Raw genomic sequence first — 12,169 nt, 5'->3', positions numbered from 1 at the left:
AGTATTAGGTATAAACAGTTTATTTTATGTTACTGTAATAACTTCCCCTAAACTTAATTGGTATTAAAATGAAACCCAGGAAAGGGCATGAAATAACCTTAATAGAGGGATCCTGGCAGTTGATTTCTATCCTCTGACGTTTCAGGGCAGGTTCCACATCATCATCTGCCACCTCATGGTTCTCCAACACAACTGCAAAGGGAAAAAAAAGCATTGCCAGAGTTTAGAGCTTGAGAGGACGAAGCTCAAATTAAAAATACAGTAAGTGGAAAAAACAAAAGCATGTAAATTTAATTAAGATACTTGATGTGTTCTTTGACACTTGCTCGGCGTTTCTTTCACATCTCTGACAGTGGTGATGGGGCCAGGTTTGAGTTCCTCTACCAAGCTGAGCAAAGACTTTGGAAGGACTGGCAGGCCCCAGCTTCTTCTCCAACTCTTTGGGATCATTTCTGAGCAACTTTTTCATTTTGTATCAGAAAAGCAGTTTTTTGGCCCATGTCTCTCATTTCCATTACTGTTCTTACTTGCAATAGCCACACAGGACCAACATCTCAATATAATTTCACTCAGGAAGTCAATTTCTGAGCAAGTGATATCCAAATATCACTTTCAGAAGTGTTTTTCAATTTGACTGTCCAAAGAATTTTAATAATGGATGAGACAAAGTGTCTTACACATAAAACAATTCCTAATGCATGGAGAACGGTTCCCATTAGAGGAAAAGCCTAAACCATGGAAAAAAACAAGACTGCAGAAATATTTCATTGTTTTTGGGGTTAGTCTATCCCTGCACAAAAAACAAACAGGCAATAAAGAGAAAAGTGAAATAAAAAAAAAAAATCTGATCTAAAGGGTTTGGAGATACACAAGTGAAGCTCTGGAAATCATAGGACATGGGCTTCAAAAGCACTTTTTGGAACAAAACCCTGGTTTGTATTTTAAAGAAAAGCTCAGCAGTGATTTCCAGTTAATGGGCACTGCTGGAAATCTCTTCCTACCTGGATTATCAGGAGTCAGGTCCTCCACAGCAATCTGAACCACATCTGCCAAATCCTGCTCTGACATCATTCAGAACCTGCAGCAAAACCCCTCAGGCACCACTGCAGCTCCCCAGGGCAGAGCTGGCCCAGGCATGCACTCCTGCAAAACAGCAGCAAGGACAGGGTTAATATTTGTGAAACATCTCAGACAGCACCAAGGCCTTCAGTTTTACATTTTCCTTTTATCAAAAATTCAGTTCTCAGAGAAATGACCAAGCTACAAGGGATCATGCAATGGCATCCACAGCTCAGCTCCTGCAGCCCCCCCAGGAGGAATCTCCCTGCCCCAGGAGCTGAAGCTTTCCTTGCTTTCCCTGCACATTCCCGGGATAAGGAGAACTTTCAGGTTCACACTCTCAAAGCTCACAAAGCTCCAATCCACACCAGAGCTTTACTCCCCTGGAATTCTCAGTCCAGCTTATTTATTAGTGTTTGAAGAGAAACCTTCAACTTGTAAAATTGAAATAGAATCACTTCAATCTCTCCTAGCTGTGCTTTCTCCCATTTTACAAAGGGCTGCACAAGGAATACCAAGAGATCAGTGGATTTTTTTTCCCCTTTTTTAACCTGGAGTAAAAAACACTGGAGAGATAAATGGAGATTCACTGATGGAAATGATAATTCATCCATTAACACGGACATGGAACCAAATCCAACTATGCACAATGATTTTCCTCTTCCACTGGAGCCCAAGAAATCCATCAGGCCAGACATGGAGAGGATAAATTTTTAGGAGAGCAACACAACCCAGAGAAGGATTCTGAGGAGGCCTCCCCACATGTCCAAACTGTTTACCCAAAATACCAGCACTGCCAGCACTGAGTCACTTGAAATTCTGCTCATGGTGAAAGACTTTTGGGCCAGCACAGAGTGTGGCAGCAAGCCCAAAAACCCTGGCAGTCCTTCCGTGCTTGTGGATGCCGTTTTGGCAAGTGAAATTTGCCATTTCTGAGAAGTCCTGGTGCCCGGCCAGGCTGAGCAGAACAAAGCAGCTGTGCTGTTCCATCCTGTCACACGTGGCCTGCACCAGCAGAGCCCTGCCCTCGGCTTCAGGGGACACATCCAGCACTGCAAAAGCTAAAAAAGGCCAAATCAGAACAAATCACAAGTGTTAAAAAGCTTATTATTTACAGGAGTCACTGTAATTTAGTTGGTTATGACAGGACTCACTGATGCTGCACGTGTTGCATTGAAACCACTCACAGCAACAAATTTCTCCTCTGAAGGAATTGCAGTAATTGTATTGCAATTAAATTGTAAAAATGTATAAATCCACTTTAATATTTCACATATTTAGCACAAAAAATCCTGAGTTTGAAGGGACCCACATGGATCATCCAACCCCTGGCCCTGCACAGACAACTCAACGATCCAACCATGTGCATTCAAAGTTAAATTTTAAAAATCACTAATTTCAACCTTTTTTCAAATGATTTCCTGTTTCCAGCATCCATTATCCACCTTTCAGGGGCCATAGGCTGCAAGTGTTCAACTTCACCTCAGGAATACCCAAATATTCTGTCCCAGAGCCTGGAAACAAGGGCACAACCACCAACCTACAACTGGCAGAGCAGCTACAGCACACACAGAGAAATGTGTGTTCATAACACCAGTATTTATTTCCATTTAAATGAATTTTATTCCAATTTCACTAAGTCAGACACAACTTGGAACAAATCAGCCACAATTCTGCGTTTTCAAAGCCAGGACAAAATTCCCTTCTGCTGCCATCCTGGATCAAAACGTAAAGAGGGAAGCAAACAAATACAAACAAAATAACAAATAAATTTGTTATGAACCCTGGGGATTAGGAAAGCAACACCCAAGGAAGCTGCAGCCACTGCAGTTTTCACACCTTGAATAAAGAGTCCCTCTCCCAAATTCCCCATTCCCATTTCTAACAGTAAATTTTACCAGTGGGCTGACCTTGCTTTCAGAGCCAAGGGGGAAAGCCTGATAAAATTTAGCAGGATGAGAGTCAGAGGAGTTTATCAGCTTCAAAAGCTTCAGTCAACAAATTCAGAGTAACTTTGCCATTATGGTTTCCATGTACTTTACTCAGTGAAGTATTTACCAGCGTTTCCTCACGTAAAACACTCTTTTTCTTGAAATTTCCTCTATATTCCCCCTTTTTTCCACCTCCTGTCTGAAACTCTAGTCCCCATTAAATCTAAATTAAGTGTATGTACATTGGCATGGAGCCACCAGTGCTGAACTATTCCCAGGAACAAATTTTCAGTTATAAAAAAGAAATATTAACAGAAAGTCAGGAAGCTGGGGATAAACCACAGCAGGGCCAAGGAACGTGCCCACTTCTCCTCCCCAAGCAGCACATGGAGTTGGATCAACACAGGAATATTTTATGGTCACTTTGACCCTGTCTGGGAGAGGGGATGGGGAAGGAGGTTCTACCAGGCACTGGAAAATATTCCATTAAAGGAGTTCCTGGCCAGCCAGGCTCACACCATTCCAGCCCAGTGCTTTTGGTGGATCTGTGCTGCACTTTTGGATTCTCCCAGAGAATTCCAGGGGCTCCTCCAACTCTGAAAGTGAGGAACAGGTTATGGTGTGTCCCGGAGGGATTTCCTCCTCCCTTCACTCCCAATTCCCTGGTGCCTCCAAAGGGGCCAGCCTGGATCCATGAGGTTCCACAGGGCCGTTGGCTCACAACAACCCCTGGAGCTCCAGGCTGGAAAGCTGGGAAGGGACTGGGGATACTGGGGACAGGGGCTGAACAGGAGCCCAGGTGTGCCAGGAGGGCAGGAGGCCACTGGCACCTGGCTGGCACCAGCCCTGGCATGGCCACAGCCCCAGGGCAGGGACTGTCCCCTGTGCTGGGCACGGCTGAGGGTTCTGGTCAGGTTTGGGCACCTCCAAGAGAGACCTGGAGGGGCTGGAGCGTGTCCAGGGAAGGGAATGGAGCTGGGGAGGGGCTGGAGAGTCCTGAGGGCGCTGAGGGGGCTCAGCCTGGAGAAAAGGAGCTCAGGGGGGCCCTGCTGGCTCTGCACAGCTCCTGCCAGGAGGGAACAGGGACAGGAGCAGAGGGAACGGCCTCAGGCTGGGCCAGGGCAGGCTCAGGGTGGACAGCAGCAGGAATTTCCCCATGGAAAGGGGGGTCAGGGATTGGAACTGCCCAGGGAGGGTTGGAGTGCCCATCCCTGGAGGTGTCCCAGGAATTCCTGAGGTGGCACTCAGAGCTCTGGGCTGGGGACTGGGCACAGCTGGGTGATCCCAGAGCTCCTTCCCACCCTCTATAACCAATTCTGTGAAATCCCAGCTTCCCCAAACGTTTCTAACCCCTCAGAGCTCTTGCAGCCCATTACCAGAGCAGCTCTTCCACTGTCCCCCCTTTCCCCACTCCAGGCCAGACCCCACTTTGTTCCTCTGATCCAATAATCCCAGCAGACACCTGCTCCTGCTGGATAAATGAAGCTACAACTAAAAATTATCTCATTTTCCCTCAAAAACAGGAGCAAAAAACCTTGAGCATCCCTGTAAGCACTTGCCTGGAACTGGGGCTCCAGTACTGGAATACTCAATAAAACTCATCACACACAACTAAAGATATAAATTTAAAGCTGATTAGATAAATTACATTAAATATCTCTGCCAATACTCTTACTCAGAATTGATACACTTAACACAGAATTCAATCAGCCTTTGTTTAATTAAGTAAATTAATATTTGTAAGCAACTAAATTAAATTCACCTGAATTCCAGATTAGCTTTTCCACACACAAGTTTAATGTAATTTAATTAATCTATTTTAAAACATTAATTCCAAATAATTCTTCTGAGCAGCCCCTTGTAAACAAAGCTATTTACTGAAATATCTGATGGCTTTCCCTGGTCACGGGGCAGCATTCCAAAGTGGATAATCAAACCCATCCAAGGCCTTGTTAACACAGGAGAACATGCACAAACCAGAAACCTTCTCTCATATTAATTAGCCAGGGTAAACATCATCTTTAAAAAAACCCAAACACATTCCAAAGCTCTGCTTGGAGTGTGGAATTGCACTGCTCTGGCTGGGGCAGCTGAGCTCTCTTGGACATTTTGATAAATGAAAAACCTTCCCTCAGATTCCATCTTGCACTGTGGCAAATGTTCCTGCTGCTTGTGTGGGAAAAGCTGGGAAATGCCATTTCTCTCTGCCCAACACCAGAGCCTCAAATGTTCTTCCTCTTCATCCCACTCTTCCTTCTAATTGATTAAAGGCAAAGCTCAAATATGGAATTTCTGTTCCAAAAATCCACATCCAACCACATTTGGAACCATGGAATTGTTGGGGTGGGAAGGGACCTTGAGGATCATCCCACTCCACCCCAGGGACACCTTCCACTGTCCCAGGCTGCTCCAAGCCCCATCCAGCCTGGCCATCCAGGGATCCAGGGGCAGCCACAGCTGCTCTGGGAAATCCACCCAGGGCCTCCCCACCCTCATTCCTTCCCAATATCCCATCTCTCCCTGCCCCTGTCCATGGAAAACCATTCCCCTCAAATGAATTTAATTAATTAATTGAGCTCAGCAGCCCGTTTTTCTGAGCCAAAGGTCATTATCCTGCAAAAAACTCTGGTTTAGTGAGACTTTTCAAGGTTTTCCACAGTAGGTGAACACAAAGCCCAGCCCAGTGACAGGAATAAACCCAGCACAGGCCAGGGCTGATCTCCAGGAGCAGGGAAATGACCTCAAGCTGCACAGGGATTATGGGATAGACATCATCCACACTCTCCAGGGAAGATGCAAAGGAGAAAATGCTCATTCATTTGGTTTTTATTGAAACCCTTGAGGTCTCATCCCTGCAGGGAAACAGCCCAGAGGGGCACTGAGCTGTCTCTGGAGGAAGATGCAAAGGAGAAAATACTCATTAATTTGGTTTTTATTGAACCCTTGAGGTCTCATCCCTGCAGGGAAACAGCCCAGAGGGGCACTGAGCTGTCTCTGGGCATGGAATTATCCCCACTTCACTCCACCTGGGAAGCAAACTATGGAATCCAGCAAAGCAGCAGCCCAAAACCAGGACAGGACTGTCCCTGGGAAGGTCTCCAGGAAGAAGAATCCCCCTCTGGAGGCTGCAAACCCCTGGCAGAGCTGTGACCCCTCTGGAGGGTCCTGGAGAACAACCTCTGGAGCAGCTCCAAGGACACAACTGGGAACACTGGGATATTTCCACACATGAGGTTATTCCTGGGAGTTACAAAGCTCAGGACACAACAATTCTCATTTCAGTCTCTCTGTGACCTGCACCAATTCTCTAACCCAGAAGCTTTTCCTCCATGACAAAATCACCTTGGCTGGCAGCTGGAACAGAGCCTTCCTGCACCAATTCCCAAAAAAGACACACCAGTGCAAATGTAACACAATAAAAGCAACAATTTAAGAGCATGAAGGGCTCAAAGCTCCATAAATCCAAGAGCCTCCTTTGAGCCCCAGCTCTCTGCAGCCCACCACAATGTGAATTAAAACTCATTTCAGGAGGAAGAGATCAGATCTACACTTCCTTCTTACTACCCAAAACTACAAATGAGAATATTTTTTCTTAGCATCTGTTTGGCCGTCACCCTTATCCTCAATCCACCTTAAAAGGCAAGGAAAAACATTGTGTTTCAATTAAATTTCATAGTGAAACCACACAAACATTTCAGCTCAACAGCTTAAAAATGAGTGTAATTGTAGACAAGCAGCTTTGATTCAGCCAAAGATCAGGAAAAATGTCTGTTTTCCATAAAAAAAAAAAGGCAAAAATATTCCCTATCTGGGAAAACCAGGACACCAGCCACAACATTCTGGAGATGGATATATCAAATAAATATCACTCACAGAGGTATTATGGTGATGGACTCCAGTGCAAGTGATAAAATTCAGCTAGCAACCAAAAAAAGGAAACAGTTGCTCCAGGAATAGAGGAGCTGGAAACTTGCTGGAGTAGAAAACCTCCCAGGGAAGCAGAAATTCTCAAGTATTACCACAAAAGCTGCCATTATTATTGTTGGTTTATTGTTTTGCTTTTAGAAATATTTGCTTTTTAGGGTTTTTTTTTTCGTTCCACCTGGTACAAGGCGCTGTTTTGCTTGGATGTCTTTTCCCAACTCTTCTAACCCTGGCACCAACCCTAACACAACACCCAACAAATAACCCAGGAATGCCTTCCCTGCTTCCCAGTGTCCTCCCAGGCACGAGGAATGGCAGTGGGTGGTCACACAAAGCGGCAATTCCAGCCCAAATTCCCTGTGGATCCTGTACAAACCCCGCTGCCGTGTGCCAGCCCCCTCTGGCACTGCCTGCATGGGATTATTCCCCAGGAGCTGGGCAGGAAATGTTCACACGTGTCCCAGCTCTGCTTCCAGGTGCCTGCACACACACGGAGCCTGAATTCAATTTACAGCCATTTAATCCCCTTGAACTCCGCAGCCCAACCCCGGGCAAGGAGCTAAGTGCTTGCAGACTGCAGGCCTTAAGGCAGAGGCTGGAATTCTGGATCCTGGTGGGATCGTTCCCGACAGGGATCATTCACAGCACGCACAATTTGTAGGGTTTGCTGAAAAGCAGCAAATGTGAGAGCAGACCTGCCCAGACAGCAAATCCCGTCCCGCTGTTTTCTTGTTTTCAGCCACTAGATGGAGGATTTTTATTGGGAACAGCTCCAAAAATCCTGCAAGGACTTCCAGGGCAGGTTTAGGTGGATATCAGGAAAGGTTCTTCCCCCAGAGGGTGCTGGCACTGCCCAGGCTCCCCAGGGAATGGGCACAGCCCCAAAGCTGCCAGAGCTCCGGGAGAGGTTGGACAGCGCTGCCAGGGATGCCCAGGGTGGGAATTTGGGAATGCCCTGGACTGGAGGAACCCTGTGGGTCCTTCCAGCTCAGGCCATTCCATTATTCCAGGAAATTGAAAATTCCAGGATTAGTTTCATCCACCTTCCACCACCCCAGTGTCCAGCCTGGCCTTGGGCAGTGCCAGGGATCCAGGGGCAGCCACAATTCCCTGGGAGTCTGTGCCAGGGCTCCCCACCCACAGGGAGGAATTCATTCCCAATATCCCACTTATCCCTCCTTCTCTAGGGCCATCCTCTCTTGGCCTGGCAGCTTACCTTTAGCAACAAAAGGGAATAATAATTTATGGTTTTTTCTCATTTTTTCCTAATATGTGCACTGCTAGTCCTCAATACACTGGAAAAAGTTTCTGATTTGGCAATTCCAGAGGAGACAAGGACAGCCCCCAGTGTTGGCACAGGCTGCTGCTACTACAAAAAAGCAGGAAAGCCAACACCAAATACAACCTGCTCACTCCAAAATCTTCTAATGGATTTTCCTGCTTCAGGCATCAAGGAAAAAAGCCTTTCCAGCTGCCAAACCAGACCTTAGCACTGCTGCACAACAGAGAGATAGCAGGATTTTCAAATTCTTACCAAAAATATTAATGAAAATAAACTGAAGAGCATCATTTCAGTAGGAAAACATGATATGAGCAGTTCTTCAAAATCTGAACTGTTTTCATAGGATTACTGAGGGTGGAAAAGAGCTCTGGAATCGTGCATCTCACCCAGATGTGTCCAGTCCCCACCTTGTCCCCAGCCCAGAGCTCTGAGTGCCACCTCAGGAATTCCTGGGACACCTCCAGGGATGGGCACTCCAAACTTCAATCCCTGACCCCCCCCTTTCCATGGGGAAATTCCTGCTGCTGTCCACCCTGAGCTGCCCTGACCCAGCCTGAGGCCGTTCCCTCTGCTCCTGTCCCTGTTCCCTGGGAGCAGAGCCTGACCCCCCCATCCTGCCTCCAAATTTTGAATTTTCATTTACACCACCTGATCCAGGCTTGGCAGCTCCCCTCCCTGTAATTAAAAGACAAATCCCAACTAAATTCAGCTTCAAACTCCCCAAAGCTTCAGTTGAGAGGGTGCTAGAGAGGATCAGGTTGGTCTGTCTGTACCTGAGGAGCAGGGATGGGAAGGGGAACTCCCCACTGCCATCAATTCCCTCCATTCTTCTCCACGGTAAAACTCGGATTTTCAGAGGTTTGAACTGAATATATTCTTCCCTGAAGTGCTCTAAGTCAGGGGTTACAAACAGGAAGCAACATCAAATGATTCTGTTCAACAGACACCACCACAAATTATTTTATTTCAAGTCCCACATACCAAGGGTGTGATGAAGTTAAGCCTTTTGTACGTTTTTCAGTCTAACTGGTTGCAAAATTCACTATTTTCCAGCACCTTTAAAAACCTAAACCTGCAAGGAAACAAGTGCTTTATGTGACTGTGAAGACATTTTATTCCTTTTATTTTACTTGGGAAAGGAAAAAAAAATAAAAGGTGATGATTATCCTTTCAATGATATGGATAAGAAAGAAAATAAGGTTATTTCAACTGTCAATAACTAAATATCAAGGCTTAAACTAAAGGAAATCAACCTGTGACCAAAATTTTATTGGCAAAGTTCTGCATACAAAGACATTTTGTGGTTTTAATTCCAACCACTGGCTTTGCTCTGTCTCCTCCTAAAAGTGGCTCAATCCCAGCAACTCCAATTCCAGGGCTCCTTCAAGGAAAGAGATGAAAACCCTGGAAATTCTAACAAAAAGAAGGAAAACCCTGGAATTCTGACAAAATGAAGGAAAACCCTGGAATTCTAACAAAAAGAAGGAAAACCCTGGAATTCTGACAAAATGAAGGAAAACCCTGGAATTCTAACAAAAAGAATGTGACCAAAATTTTATTGGCAAAGTTCTGCATACAAAGACATTTTGTGGTTTTAATTCCAACCACTGGCTTTGCTCTGTCTCCTCCTAAAAGCGGCTCAATCCCAGCAACTCCAATTCCAGGGCTCCTTCAAGGAAAGAGATGAAAACCCTGGAAATTCTAACAAAAAGAAGGAAAACCCTGGAATTCTGACACATTAAAGCCGTGTGTTGTTCCTGCACCTAGCAAGCTTCACAAGATGAGGGGGAAGCTCAAGAGAAAAACCAGAGGCAAATTCAAGTCCTGGCCAACAGGAGCCTCTCCCTGGAATTCCCTGGGTGTGAATCCCATGGGACACCCCAACTCCTTCCCAAGCCAAGGTAAAGCCACAATCAGCAGCTCTGAGCTTGACTAAAAGCTCATTCTCCTCACCTGATCACCCCAAATTCCAGAAAAAGGATGGTAAAAGCAGCACAGGCAGGAAAGGAGCCTTTTCCAAACTTATTTCTTGGAGCAGGTGCCTCTGGAAGCTGCAGCTGTGAGCATTGCTAATTAGCACCACACCCTTAATGGTTTTATTAAATTACTCTGGATGTTATTAATCAATTAGTCCTTTAAAAGAACCTTAATCAACACCTGCTCTGGAACCACACAACTTTCACACAGCTGGGTGACTCAGACAGAAAACCCAGCTGTAGAAAAGATGATAAATTGAAAAAACAAAGTTCTAAAATGTTTGTGTCCTCTGGAGAAGATGGAATGTTTCCCAAATCCAACCTCCATCCTTTTATTCTCTCAATAAATTAATTAATCTTTCTTCCTAACATCTATTACTGAAAATGGATCTACTTCCATTTAATGATGGGGAGAATCAAAGTCTTGTTATTCTGGTGCATTTCTAGAAACAACTACTTAATATATATATAATGATATATCCAAAAACTTCCTAACAGAGAAAACTCTCTGTTTCAAGAGTCACTGCTATGAAATTCAAACACTTTTTTGTTTGATATTTTAAAATCTTGGTTGAAATATTTGAAGTTATATGAATATCAGGTTTGCCTCTTGAAATCTTGGTATTGACAGGGCACCACACCTCAGGTAACCTCACACAGAAGGCACAAAAGCACCAAAAAACACTTCAAAATATCATTGTAAAGCTGCTTCCACCAAAGCAATCTCTCAGTTGCTAATAACCCTTGTTTACTTCAAAAAAGTCTTCCCTGGAGAGCTCCAAAAATAAACTGATCCATAAACTATCCGTGCCATAGCAGGATAAAATGACTATATTTGGTGAAGTACACAACTTGCCACTGTGGATGGATTTAAAAATAAAACAAAAAAAAAAAAAGGGCGGGGGGGGGGGAGAAAAAGAAGGCAACACTTGAATTGCAAATAAGGGTATAGGGATACCGAGTGTGTTGAGAGAATCCTGGAATAGTTCGGGTGGGAAAGGACCTTAAAGCTCATCTCGTTCCACCCCCATCCATGGGCAGGGACACCTTCCACCAGCCCCGGCTGCTCCGAGCCCTGTCCAGCCCGGCCTTGGCACTGCCAGGGATGCAGGGGCAGCTCCAGGGAAAGCTGTGCCAGAGCCTCGGCACCCGCACAGGGAAGAATTCCTTCTCAATATCCCATCGAAAGCACTCAATGTCAAAACAACTGGCTGGAATGGAGAGGATAGAAAGCACCAAGCCTGCTATGGACGTGGAAATCCCCGTCAGGCACTGAATGAGCACACACGGGGCTGGTCCCTGTCCCTGTCCCTGCTGCACCAGGGCACGGCGTGGAGGAGCGCTCCCAGCCCAGCCCGAGCCTCGCCCGGCTCCAAACACATCCCGGGGGGACGGCGGGACACCGAGCCCGGCACTGGAGAGCCGAGCCCCGGAGCGGGGCAGCGCCAAACCTTTGGGTGGAAGGGACACGAGAGCTCATCCCGTTCCACCCGTGCCATGGCACGGACACCTTCCACCATCCCAGGCTGCTCCGAGCCCTGTCCAGCCTGGCCTTGGGCACTGCCAGGGATGCAGGGGCAGCCACAGCAGCTCCGGGCACCCCGTGCCAGGGCCTCAGCGCCCTCACGGGGAGGATTTTCTCCCCGATCTCGAATCACGGGCGACCCCCATGAGAGCGATGGGGGGGGAGGGAGGCGGAGGGGGGCGCGCGGCCCCCCCGCCTCGGCCGCTCCCTCCCCGCCGGCTCGCGGCCCGGGGAGCCCGGCGGGTGCGCGGTGTGTGCTCGGTGTCCCCGTGCGGGGCCGTGCGGGCGGCCGGGGGTGGCCGCGTAGCGGAGGCTCCCGCCCGCGGGGCGCCGCGTTACCGTGTGAGGCGGGCGCCGAGTTCTCGTGGTGTTTTGTGCGGCGGCTGCGATAATGGCGTCCTTCCTCGCGAGAGATCCGGCCCGGGGCCCCGCGCCGCGCACGCGCCGCGCCCGCGCGCGCGATGCCCCCGCC

The 12,169-nt window shown here is 47.2% G+C and overlaps 1 protein-coding gene across 1 annotated transcript in view; it reads right to left on the bottom strand.

Annotated features, from left to right (window-relative positions):
* LOC121334014 (BTG3 associated nuclear protein) overlaps window positions 1-12,169 on the bottom strand; it is a 60,629-nt gene extending 48,460 nt beyond the window's left edge. The window contains exons 1-3 of the mRNA XM_041400872.1: window positions 12,037-12,169; window positions 1,002-1,143; window positions 98-192 (exon numbers count right to left, since the gene is read on the bottom strand). Of these exons, the coding sequence (XP_041256806.1) occupies window positions 98-192; window positions 1,002-1,071 (165 nt within the window). The 5' untranslated portion in view covers window positions 1,072-1,143; window positions 12,037-12,169. The remainder of the gene's footprint in view (window positions 1-97; window positions 193-1,001; window positions 1,144-12,036) is intronic.

This window comes from Onychostruthus taczanowskii, unplaced genomic scaffold, assembly GCF_017590055.1.
Source record: "Onychostruthus taczanowskii isolate IOZ18803 unplaced genomic scaffold, ASM1759005v1 scaffold18, whole genome shotgun sequence".
NCBI lineage: Eukaryota > Metazoa > Chordata > Aves > Passeriformes > Passeridae > Onychostruthus > Onychostruthus taczanowskii.
This window is presented reverse-complemented; position numbering and strand designations above follow the sequence as displayed.